Source organism: Cetorhinus maximus, chromosome 6, assembly GCF_964194155.1.
Source record: "Cetorhinus maximus chromosome 6, sCetMax3.hap1.1, whole genome shotgun sequence".
NCBI lineage: Eukaryota > Metazoa > Chordata > Chondrichthyes > Lamniformes > Cetorhinidae > Cetorhinus > Cetorhinus maximus.
The window spans coordinates 2,845,298-2,858,618 of NC_135884.1; the positions used below are offsets into that span (position 1 = coordinate 2,845,298).

Here is a 13,321-nt window from a genome sequence, read left to right on the forward strand (position 1 = left end):
TTCAATCCCTTTTGAAAGTTATTCTTGAATCTGCTTCCACCGCCCTTTCAGACAGCGTCTTCCAAATCACAGTTTGGTGCATAAAGGAATTTTCTTCAATGGCAAAAGAAGCAATAGCGACACAAAGAGAAACCTTTCACGCAGCGAGTGGTTAGGATCTGGACTGCGCTGCCTGAGAGTGTGGTGGAGGCAGATTCATCATGGCTTTCAAGACTAAATTGGATAATTGTCTGGAAAGAAAAGGTTTGCAGGACTATAGGGAAAGGGCGGTGGGTGTGGGACGAGGTGAATTGTACTTGCAGAGAGCTGGCACAGACTCGGGCCAAATGCCAGCCTCCTGTGTTGAAACCATTCCGTGATCCGTCTCACCTCTGGTTCTTTAGCCAAGTATCTTCAATCTGTGTCCCTCTGGCTCCCCACCCACCTGCACTAAAAACATTGTCTCCTTATTTACTCTGTCAAAACTGTTTGAGGAGCTGGAACCTGAAGCCCCACTAGGATCATTGCCATTCGAAATTTATATAACAGTTCAGACTTTGGAATCTAAAGTACAATTTCTAAATTTGTGAATGACACCAAATTTGGAGGATGCTCCACACTGAGGATAACAAATTACAGGAAGACATTAATAAACTTGGAACAAAGAACGGGCAAACAATTATAAATGAATTTCAATTAAATGTGCATAATTACATTTTGATAAGAAAAATAAGGAGGTCACATATTACATAGAAAATAGGAATCAAAATGGAGAAACAAAGGGTGTACGCATACACCCAGTAACTAGAAGTTGTGTCACTGATTAGCAAGGCCATTAACAAAATCAAACCAAGCACCAGGGTTTATTCCTAGAGGAACAGAGTTGGTAAGTTATGTTAAGCTTTAATTGAGCCTTGGTTAAATCACACTTGGATTATTGCTGAAAAAATGAGACATTTTGTCTTGCACTCATCAGGACACTTCACAAGAATACCAATAATGGGGAAAACAACAACTTATCCTGCATGAGAAGAGAGTGCTGATTGGTCGGCATGTAGCCTCTGAGTCCACTTGCCAACCAATCAGCACTCTCTTCTCAGACAGTATAAATTGTTGTTTTCCTCATTATTGGTATTTTTGCGAAGTGTCCTGATGAGTGCAATTTGAAAAGCTTCAACATGTCTCATTTTTCAACAATACTCAAGTTCTGTCCTACCGAATGACTACTTGGATTACTATGCAAAGTTCTGGTCTCCACATTACAAAAAGGACAGAGGCATTGGAAAATGTGTAAAAAACAAAAAAGTCACAAGGATGATATCAGAAATGTGTGGGTAGACATTTCAGAAAAGGATTGACAGGCTGTGTCTCTTCTCTCTTTAAAAGAAAGAGGGGTGATCTAATAGTGACCTTTACAATTCTGGAATGTTTTGATTGAGTGGATACAGAGAGATTGTTTCTTCTCCTGGGGAAGAACAGAACTCGAGTTCATCAATATAAGATGGTCGCCAAGAAATCCAATAAGGAATTCAGAAGAAATTTCTTTACCCAAAGAGTGGTGAGAATGTGGAACTCGCTACCACTAGCAGTAGCTGAGGTGAATAGTATAGATAATATATAATAACATGGATACATTTAAGGGGCAATTAGAAAAGCAGAGGAGGCAGAAAGGAACATAAGTACATGTTGATAGTTGAGGGAGGATGTGAGGAGGCTTAAGTGGAGCATGTCTGCCAGGAGTGGATGGGCCAAATAGCCTGTTTCAGTGCTGTACATTCAGTGTAATTCTATGTAATTACAATTCCATGGCCAATGACTCTCACAGAGGTGGAGGTTCCAGCAATTACAGGTGAGAAGAGAGGGAGGGACAGAGAGGGAGAGAAGCAGCATCTGCGGAGAGAGAAACACAGTTAATGTTTCAGGTTGATTACCTTTCATCAGAACTACCCCTAATTGCCCTTGAGAAGGTGGTGTTGATCCGCGTTCTTAACCCACTGCAGTCCACATGGTGTAGGTATATCTACCGTGCTGTAACGGAGAGAGTTCCAGCATTTTGATTGAGGAAAGGTCATTGACCTGAATTGGTCACTCTGTTTTTCCCTCTCCACAGATGCTGCCTGCCCTGTTTTTATTTCAGTTTTCCAGCCTCTGCAATATTTTGCCTTTGCCTTGAGAGAAACTGAAGAGTGTTGTGCACCAGGTTCTGGTGCTGACTTTGATTCAGCGAGTTTGTGTTTTGATGTTCTGCAGGAGCATGAACTTTACTTCACAGATCCCAAGCAGCTGCTGAACATCTACACTGAGCTGGAGGAACAGAACCTGTCGCTCATCCTCAACTCACAGGAAACTGAGGAGGCTGTGGAGGAAATCAAACAAGCCATGGCCAACGCCCAGCATAAGATGTAAGAAATGCAATCAATCAGCGTCCGTCAGTCGCTCAGTCCCCATCCCCGCCCTGTCATAGAAACACTAGAACTGAGGAATCGAAACAGATGCAAGACTTTGGTGGACGTTGTCTGGGACCTCTCGATTTTTTTTTTAGTTATTTGTTGATAGAATTTGAGGATCCTGGGCAAGGCCAGGAATTTAATGGGGGTGTCGCAGACTAGGCCAGCATTTGTTGCCTGTCCCTAATTGCCCCCGAGAAGCTGGTGGTCGCTACCATCTATGCGGTGTAGGTACATCCGCTGTGCTTTTAGAGAGGGAGTTCCAGGATTTTGACCCAGCAACAGTGAACGGACAAAAGCTGAGTTAAACGAGCAGAGCCATAATCATAAAGATCTGAGAAGTTTGTCGCCAAAACAGAGTCTTTATTAATGAGTGATTTTAATTTTGACAAACTGGAAGATGCAAAACTGCTTGAGTCCTAAAGTTAGCAAATTTTATGAATTTTTTTCTGAAACAATATGTTCTTGAACAACAAGGGGACAGTCTGTACTAGGTTTAGATGCGTTAACAACCTCTGTTATTCAGTATGGATTTCAAAAGGGAAAATCTTGCTTGGCCAACCTTATTGAACTTTTTGAGGAGGTAACAGAGAGAGTAGACAATGGTAATGCAGTAGATGTAATTTATCCAGATTTTCAAAAGGCCTGTAGCAAAGAGCGAGCGTCTGTGTTGCCTGCCCAGGGCCAGGGTTCGGGACATCAGCTCAGGGCTGGAGAGGAACTTGTAGTGGGAGGGGGGAGGATCCAGTGGTCATGGTCTATGTAGGTACCAATGACATAGGCAGGATGAAGAAGGAGGCTCTGCATAGTTAATATGATGAGCTAGGCACCAAATTAAGAAGCAGAACCTCAAAGGTAATAATTTCTGGATTATTACCCGAGCCATATGAAAATTGGCATAGGACAAATAAGATTAGGGAAATTAATGCGTGGCTCAAAGCCTGATGTGGGAGAAGTGGGTTCCAGTTTGTGGGGCACTGGCACCAGTATTGGGGAAAGTGGGATCTGTACCGTTGGGACAGGCTACACCTGAACCGTGCTGGGGCTGGTGTCCTCATGAGCCGCCTAACTACGGAAGTAGAGGCGGTTTTAAACTGAATAATGGGAGCAAGGGATCAAATTTGGGAAGATATGGTAAACCAAAGAGTAGAGACAAGACAAGAGAGACAGGTATTAATATGGGAAACAATAAACAGACTGTGACAATAAGGGACAGAGAGTACAAATCTAAGAGTAAATCAGCAGATAAGGATAGACGCTACAAAAATAATAAAAGGACAAAACTAAAGGCTCTGTATCTAAACGCACATAGCATTCAAAACAAACAGGTCAACTAATAGTGCAAATAGAAATAAATAAATATGATCTGATAGCCATTACAGAGATATGGCTACAGGATGACAAAGATTGGGATCTGAACATTGAAGGGTACGTGACATTTAGCAAGGTCAGGAAATTAGGAAAAGGTGGAGTGTTATTTAATGATGGTATTAACACATTAGAGAGGGATGACCTAAGTTCAGGAAACCGGAATGTAGAAGTAGTTTGGTTTGAGATGAGGAATGATAAAGGCAAGAAGCCACTTGTGGGAGTGGTGTACAGTCCCCCTAATTGTAACTACACAATAGGACAGAGTATAAAAGAAGAGATGCCAGAAAGGTAGTGCAATAATCATGGGGGATTTTAATCTACATATAGACTGGAAAAATCAGATGGGCAAAGGTAACGTAGATGAGGAGATCATAGAATGTTTTCGGGATAGTTTCTTAGAACAGCACATTCTGGAGCCAACCAGGGAGCAGGCTATACTAGACCTGATATCGAGCAATGAGATAGGATTAACTGATACTTTATAGTGAAGGCACCCCTAGGTAGCAGCGATTGAATTTTACATTCATTTTGAGGGAGAAACGAGTACGACCAGTATTTTAAACATAAATAAGGGCAATTGTGAGGGCATGAAAGCTGAGCCAGCTAAATTGAACTGGCAAAGGAGGTTGGGGGATAGGTCAGTAGAAGTTCAGTAGCAGACATTTAAAGGGATATTTCATATTACACAGAATTGGTACATTCTAATGAGAAAGAAAAATTCCAAGGGGAGGGTCTACCATCAGTGGTTAACTAAAAAAGTTAAAGACAGTGTCAAACTTAAAGAAAAAGCATATAATTACACAAACACTGATCGCAGGTCAGAAGATTGGAAAGAATATAAAGAACAGAAAGAATAACAAAAAGATTAATGAGGGAAAAATTAGAGTATGAGAGAAAGCCAGCTAGTACTATAAAGACGGGATAGTTTGAGCTTCGGTAGATATTTAAGTAAGAGTTAACAAAGTAAGCGTTGGTCCTATAGAGAGTGCTTCTGGGGAATTGATAATGGAAAGTAGGGAGATAGCGGATGAATTAAACAGGTATTTGCTTTGGTCTTCACTATAGAGTAACACAAGTAACATCCCAGAAATAGCTGTAAATCAGGAAATGGAAGGGAGGGAGGAACTCAGGAAAATTACAATCACCAGGGAAGTGGTATTGTGCAAATTGTTGGGGCTGGGGACTGACAAATCCCCAGGTCCTGATGGACTTCACCCTAAGGCCTTGAAAGAAGTGGCTAGTGAGACAGTTGATGCATTGGTTTTAATTTTCCAAAATTCGCTAGATTCAGGGAAGGTTCTGCTAGATTGGAAAGTAGCAAATGTAACTCCTTTATTCAAAAATGGAGGGAGACAGAAAGCAGGAAACTACAGGCCAGTTAGCTTAACATCTGTCTTAGGGGAAATATTAGAAGCTGTTATTAAAGATGTTGTAGCAGGGCACTTAGATAAATTCAAGGCAGTCAGGCAGAGTCAACATGGTTTTGTAAAAGGGGACATCAGGTTTAACCAATTTGTTGCAGTTCTTTGAAGGAGTCACATGTGCTGTGGATAAAGGGGAACAGGTAGATGTACTGTACTTAGATTTCCAGAAGGCATTTGATAAAATGCCACATCAAAGGTTATCACAGAAAATAAAAGCTCATGGTGTAGGGGTTACCTTATTGGTATGGATAGAAGATTGGCTGGCTAACAGGAAACAGAGTTGGCATAAATGGGTCTTTTTCTGGTTGACAGGATGTGACAAGTGGTGTGCCACAGGGATCAGTGCTGGGGCCTCAACTTTTTATAATTTATATAAATGACTTGGATGAAGTGACTGAAAGAATGATGGCCAAATTTGCTGATGATACAAAGCTTAGTAGGAAAGGGGGCTATAAAGTGACATAGATTAAGTGAGAGGGAAAAGATCTGGCAAATGGAGTATAATGTGAGAGAATGTGAAATTGTTCATTTTGGCAGGAAGAATAAAAAAGCTTATTATCTAAATGGAGAGAGATTGCAGAGCTCTGAGATGCAGAGGGATCTGGGTGTCCTAGTGCATGAATCACAAAAGGCTAGAATGCAGGTACAGCAAGTAGTTAGGAAATCTAGTAGAATGTTACCATTTAATGTGAGGGGAATTGATTACAAAAGTAGGGAGGTTATGCTTCAGTTATACAGGGCACTGGTGAGACCACATCTGGGGTATTGTGTATAGTACTGGTCTCTTTTAAAGAAAGATGTAAATGCATTAGAAGCAGTTCAGAGGTTTACTAGACTAATACCAGGAATGGGCGGATTGTCTTATGAGAAAAGGCTGGATGGTTAGACTGGAATTTAGAAGAGTAAGAGGTGACTTGATTGAAACCTTTAAGATCCCGAGGGGTCTTGACAGGGTGGATGTGGAGAGGATGTTTCCTCTTGTGAGAGAATCTAGAACTAGGGGTCACTGTTTAAAAATAAGGTACATTCATTTAAGACAGAGATGAGGAGAAATTTTTTCTCTGAGGGTTGTGAGTCTTTGGAACTCTCTTCCTCATGCGGCAGTAGAAGGAGAGCCTTTGGATATTTTTAAGGCAGAGCTGGATAGATTCTTGATTAACAAGGGGGTGATAGGTTATCAGAGGTAGGCAGGAATGTGGGTTTGAGGTTACAATCAGATCAGCCAAGATCTTATTGAATGGCGAAGCAGGCTCGAGGAGCTGAGTGGGCCGCTCCTGCCCCATATTTGTATGTTCGTAGGCCTTCGATAAGGTGCATCATGATAGACTAATGAATAAGGTCAGAGAATGTGAAGTCAGGGGACAAGTGGCAGGATGGATTGCTCGCTGGCTTCAAGACAGAAAGCAGAGGCTGGGAATAAAGGGTAGTTATTCAGATTGGCAGAAGGTGGGAAGTGGTGGTCCACAAGGATCAGTGCTGGGCTCACTGCTGTTCACAATTTATATTAACAATACAATTTCAAAGTTTGAGAATGACACCAAATTGGGGGAATAGTCAATACCAAGGAGGACTGCAACAAATTACAGAAGAACATTAATAAACTTGTAGAATGGGAAATAATTGGCAAATGAAGTTCAACACAGATAAATGTGAGGTTGTACATTTTGTTAGGGAGAATAGGGAGGTCACTCATTACTCAGAAGGTAAGAGTCTGGGGTAGAGGAACAAAGCGATCTCGGGGTATAAATATACCAATCACTAAAAGTTACTCCACAGTTTAGCAAGGTCATTAAAAAACAAACAAACCAAGCACTGGGTTTTATTTCTAGAGGATAGAATTAAAAAGTAGGGGACTTAAACTGAACCTGTTTTGAACCTTGGTTAAACTTAAAAGTTCCGTGTGTAGTTCTGGTCACCATAATATAAAAAGGATATAGAGGCATTGGAGAAGGTGCATAAAAAATTTACAGGGATGATCCCAGAAATGTGTGGGTTTACAGATCAGGAAAGGATTGACAGACTGGGTCTCTTCTCTTGAAAAAACAGGCCTGGGGGGTGGTGGTGGTGGTGACCTAATAGAGATCTTTAAAATGATGAAAGGTTTTGATTAAGAGGATAGAGAGAGAATGTTTCCTCTTGTGGAGAAGAGTATAACTAGAGGCTGTCAATATGAGATAGTCCCCAAGAAATCCAGTCAGGAATTCAGAAGAAACTCCTTTACCCAGAGAGTGGGGAGAATGTGGAATTCACTACTACAGGGAGTGGTTAAAGTGAATAGGATAGGGATACTTAGGGGGACGTTAGACGAGCATATCAGGGAGAAGGGAATAAAGGGTTACGATGGAAGGTTTACATGAGAAAAGATGGGAGGAGGCTCAACTGGAACATAAACACTGGCATGGACAGGATGGGCCGAATAGCCTGTTTCTGAGCCATATTCTTCTATGTAGTCCTATGTAACTAGATGGCAGAACAGGTACTGGGGACATATGGCCTCCTCCTGTTTCTATATTACAGACTCTAGGGGCTGAATGGTCTCTTTCTCTGCTCCACTATTGCCATCCAAACAGATCACAACAATCTCAGAACATCCCAGTGACAGGAATCTAAAGTTTTTCTGGTCCCACAGCAAGCACTGAGTTTGCCGACAGAGTTTCTTGAAAGAGTTTCTATAATAATTTTATTGGGGGAGGGGGGGCTGTTGGGTAAATAATTCTATTTTTTTTATTGTGGAACTGTGACCGGTAACTTTGCTGTTTGTGTTTGGCAGGAACTGTGAGACCGATTTTCTAAAGCAGCAGCTGAACCTGCTGAATGAAGCTGTAGCCAAGGAGGAGAGCAAGGCTGCGGAACTCGAACTCAAAGCCAAGATGTTCTCATTCAGCCAGAGTACCATTGAAGATCAGGTACCAGCAGCTGCCCTCTGGGCATGGGCATTTTCTTTCACATTCCTGGGTACAGTTAGTAGGACATCCCCTACATTAAATACCCGTTCCCATACTCTCCATTTGTCTGGACGAGTGCTGCTCCAACAATATTCAGTAAGTTCAACACCATCTAGGACAAAGCAGCCCACTTGATTGGCATCCCATTCACCCCCTTCAACATCCACTACCTCCACCATTGAGGCAGCAGTGTGTAGCATCTACAAGATGCACTGCAGCAACTCACCAAGACTCCTTCAGCAGCACCTTCCAAACCCATGACCACTACCATCTAGAAGGACAAGGGCAGCAGACACAAGGGAACACCACCACCTGAAAGTTCCCCTCCGAATCAAACACCATTCTAACATGGAACTATATCACCATTGCTTCATTACCTTTAGTCTCAGACTAAGGGTTCAGCCATTTAGGGCTGAGATGAGAAATTTCTTCATGCAGAGTGTTGTGAATCCTTGAAATTCTCTACCTCGGAGAGCTGTGATGCTCAATCAACGAAGATATTCAAGACTGAGATCAATAGATTTTTGGACACTAAGAGAATCAAAGGATATAGCGGGGTGGGCCCAAGGGCTTGTCATTGTACTGCTGTTCCTATTTGTTACATTAACTGCAGTTTATTTCCCACCAAAATCCCCCTTGCTCCAGGATAAAATGCTGGAAGTTCTTGATCAGAAGGTGGGAGAGGTTTACCGCGCCTGTATCGGTGAGAACGAGGCCAACATGAGCACACTACAGATGCTGACCAGCATCGAGAACTACCTGGAAGACTTGTTTGAGAATCTGGAGAAGCTGCCTCGGGAGAAAGTGGAATTGGCCCAACGGAACAAAGAGAAGGAAAAGAGATTGAGGTAGAGATGGTTCAGCAGAGATTGTACCTGATGTGATTCCAAAACACCCGGCATTTAGCAGAAAACTTATAAAGTTATGTGGGAACGTAAGCTGTGAGGAGGATGCAAAGAAATGTGTCTTTATTGTCTCCTTATTGAAGGAAGGATATACTTGCCTTAGCGAGGGTGCAGTAAAGGTTCACTAGCTGATTCCTGGAACGATAGGGCTTGTCCTCTGAGGAGAGATTGAACAGAGGACCTTTATTCTCTGGAATTTTGAAGAAGAAGTGATCTCATTGAAATATACAGGGTTTGATAGATCGATGCTGAGATGATGTCCCCCCCCACCACCGGTTGAAGAATCTAGAACTAGGGGTCTGAGTGATGAGCCACATGCTTGTGTTGTCATTTCCTACTGCAGGAATCACACAGCCAGTTACAATCAGGAGTCACTAAGGATGCAAAGCTAAGTCAGCTATGGATTTATGAAGAGGGCGGATGGGGAGAGAGGTCGCTGTGAATGCTCTGCCAAGCGCAATCTGGAGAACACAGGGGGATCCTCTGCTTAATTCCTGGTGTGAGCTGGCTTTCTGTTGACAGTACAGTAACACAGGCCGGGGGTTTTCCAGCCCCACCGTGGGCGAGGCGGTGCCCCAGCCATAAGTCCATTGACTTGCGGTGGAACTGGAAGACCCTGGTGGTGGGCGGGTGTGGAAAATCCCACCCATAGTGTTCATGTTACTGGACTAGTAATTCTGAGGTCTGGACTAACACGAGTCTAAATTGCACCACAGCAACTGAGGAATTTGAATTCAATGAATTGAATAAATCTGGAATAAAAAGCCAGTATCAGTAATGGTGGTCATGGAACTATCAGATTGTTGTAAAAACACAGCTGGTTCACTAATGTCCTTTAGGGAAGGAAATCTGCCGTCCTTACCTGGTCTGGCCTACATGTGACTCCAGACTCTGGCATATAGCTGCCTCTTAACTGTCTTCTGCAGTGGCCCAGCAAGCCACAATTGTACTCAAGAATGCAGCTCACCACCAGCTTCTGAAGGGTAGTTAGGGATGGGCAATAAATGCTGGCCTAGCCATTGTTGCCCGCATCCTGTAAATGAATTAAAGCCAGCAGGGTGTTAGAGCGCTCTCCTTCCAGGCTACAAACCACTAACTCTGCATTGAGCAAGGACGTGAACCTGGGACAGCTGTCACCAGCCCCATGGAGCAGGCAGGGGACCATCTAAAGCTCAGGAGCAACCACTGTTACTGAATCGTGTGGAGATATCACTGTGATGCTGTTTGTTCCACAGGGTAAGGGAGGCGCGACTGATGGAAGAGAAGCTTCACCAGGAGGAGCGAATCCACCGGGCAATTATCAGATCACAGGCTGAACACCAGAAAAAGGTATAGCTCACAATCACGGAACTCCTTTCACCCACCCCGCGCTGACTATATTGAGCTCATCTTAAACCCTGCTGCCCATTTAGCATCTCATCTGTGAGATGGCCCTTCCAACAGTGCTGGCACTGGGACTGGCAGGCAGGATTTGGTGCTCAGGTTTCTGGTGTGGGGTTTGAACCCACAACCTTCAAACTGAGAGGTGCAGATATGCACCGAGTGGCATTGCAGGGCTGGGCGAAGTCTTTGTGGATTCAGACACTAATTTCTGCTCATCTTCACAGACTGTGAGGAAGCTCGTGTATCGATCAAACCCACCTTTAATGAAGGAGCTGGAGAAGGAGAGCCAAGTCACCACTGACAAGGAGAAGGAGGAGACTGAGTATTACTTTAGCTATTAAATGTACAATTTATGAATGAATGAAATCCATGTGCACACACATCATTATGTTAAAAGGTTCTGCTTCGATCACTGCTTTGTGCAGTTTGGCCACAGCTCAGGGTTTACCATGTTTTATTTCAAGCAGCCACCATTGACTTGCTTCCTTCCAACCTGCACCAACCCACCAAGGCTCAATCTGCGGCCATGAGCATCCAAAACAAGTCTGAGCAGTTTTAGCTGTTTTGTTTGTATAGCAGTGTAAGTTTGTATTCACAGAAATGGTATGAATTATTGAAATAAATATGACTATTTACCTTCCTCTTTCATGAAGTGATGCAAGTTAGTGCTGTGAGCAGTCTGACAGAAAACATTCATTTGAAACCAGGTTAAACAATACAAGACGACCAGATTACCCGCACTACAACAGTAACTTATTGCACCATTAATTTAATAGACACCTTTCCAGCCAGTGAGAGGCTTGGATCGGCATTGATTTTACTGTAGCACATTTAAAAAAAACAATTTTCTGCCAACAATTTATCCCAGGTCCCAATCTGTGATAGGATACCAACATCAATGCTATTTTATGTGAGTGCTGCCTCCTTAAGATGACATAAGGCTTTGTCCAGGGAATTTCTACACACCCCAGGTAGCTCAGTTGGTAGATAATGGGACTCTAATTCCAGGGTCAATATTTTTTTTCTTAAATATTAGTCAAAACCCTTGATTTTTTTACCAAAAAGTGTCCTTAATCTAAATATTACAAACAATTCTCCCCTTTGGAAGTTGAGAATCTCATTGACTAAAATTTCCTGATTATATATTTATTATGTACTGAGTCGTTATCAGCATGCTTTACAGAGGAAACAGTTAATAAATGATAGATGGACTAGATACAAGACCTTGCAATTGGTTAAGGACTGCACCAATGTAAAAGTGCGTAACTTGAACTTTGTTAGCCTGTGTCAAGCCAATTTGTTTATTTGAATGCATACAGCTGGCACACTGAGTCTGCAATGGCGCATGTATAAGAAATGCTCCCTCTAGTGTTACAGCACAAATAAACACAGCCTTTAGTAAGGTACTTCATAGGAGCATAAATCAAAAAACTGACATTGAGCCACATGAAGAGATCGGGATAGGTGACCAAGGCTTGATCAAAGAGACAGGTTTTAAGGAGAGTCTTAAAAGAATGAGAGAGGGAAGACAGTATATCCTTTATGATAATTTTTCAGGATCCTCTCTTCTACCTGACACAGCTAACATTTACTGGAGATAGCTGCCTTTACACAACACTGCAGAACTGTCAGAGAGGTCATGCCCAACTGTACGTCAGTGCACTGGATGTGCCATCAAGCTCGGTCAGTGAACTACAGGCTGCAATTACATTGAAGTTAAATACCTTCCCTACTCAACATCTAACTTCTATTATCTTAATTCATCCCATATCCTCTCCATCACCAAGGTAGTGATGGGCCTTCTTGAACCCTTGGTACTGGTTTTGATACAAACAGAATACATTGCTAGGTCACTTCAGGGGACAGTTAAGAGTGAACCACATTGGTGTGGGACTGGAGTCACATATATGCTCTGACCTGGTAAAAGGACATTAGGATCAAGAGTAGGTTATTCAACCCCTCAATCCTGTTCTGCCATTAAATGAGATCATAATGCCATGGCTCCATATCTTTTCAGAACAAAAATCTATATGTTTAAAATGATTAATTGAGCCCCAGCATCTGTTGTTTTTAGCAGGAGGGTTCCACACTTCTACCATTCTTTGCTTGAACAAGTGTTTCCTACCATCTCAACTAAGTAGCCTGGCTCTGATTTTAAGGTTCTCCTTGTACCTTTGTCTTTCCCCCTCCCCGATTTCGCACCCCCCCTCCGCCCGCCCCAAGATGTGGTCTAACCAGGCTGTGTAGATGCAGCAAAGCTTCCTGCTTTAATAGGCTAGCCCTCTAGTCATAAAGGCTAACATTACATCAGCCTTGATTCCTCTTTTTGTACCTAATACATTTTAGTGATCAGTGTACCCCTAAATCTCTTTGAACCTCCACTGTCTCTAGCTTTTCACTCCAGATCTGTCTTTTAGTCCAAAACGGATGATTACCTGTATTGAAGTCCATCTTCCAGTTTTACCCAATTACTTAATCAATGCTTCCTTGTAATTTTATGTTCCCACCTACAATACTTCCAACGTCATCAATCTCTGTCACTGGCAAACTTAGATATACAGCTCTCTGTGCCATTGACAAATATAGTGAATAATCGAGGCTGTAGCATAGACACTCACGGGATACCACTCCAATTCAAGTGGCTTCTGCCCACTAACCAATCATCTAACTTGGTCAATAATTTGCCTTCAATTCCATGAGCTTTAATTTTGGCTAACAGTCTCTTCTGTGGTGCGTTAGCACAAGTCTTGTGGAAGCCCATACAATCTACCTCCATAGCCATTCCCATCTGCCATCTTAATTATTTCTTCAGAAAATTCAGTTAGGTTTGTTAGACATGACGTACCCTTTACAGATCCATTTTGGCT

General features: G+C 42.6%; 1 protein-coding gene across 1 annotated transcript in view; it reads left to right on the forward strand.

Annotated features, from left to right (window-relative positions):
• cfap100 (cilia and flagella associated protein 100) overlaps nt 1-11,097 on the forward strand; it is a 41,637-nt gene extending 30,540 nt beyond the window's left edge. The window contains exons 10-14 of the mRNA XM_078543104.1: nt 2,230-2,381; nt 7,992-8,127; nt 8,812-9,014; nt 10,307-10,400; nt 10,679-11,097. Of these exons, the coding sequence (XP_078399230.1) occupies nt 2,230-2,381; nt 7,992-8,127; nt 8,812-9,014; nt 10,307-10,400; nt 10,679-10,795 (702 nt within the window). The 3' untranslated portion in view covers nt 10,796-11,097. The remainder of the gene's footprint in view (nt 1-2,229; nt 2,382-7,991; nt 8,128-8,811; nt 9,015-10,306; nt 10,401-10,678) is intronic.
• The last annotated feature ends 2,224 nt before the right edge of the window (nt 11,098-13,321 follow it).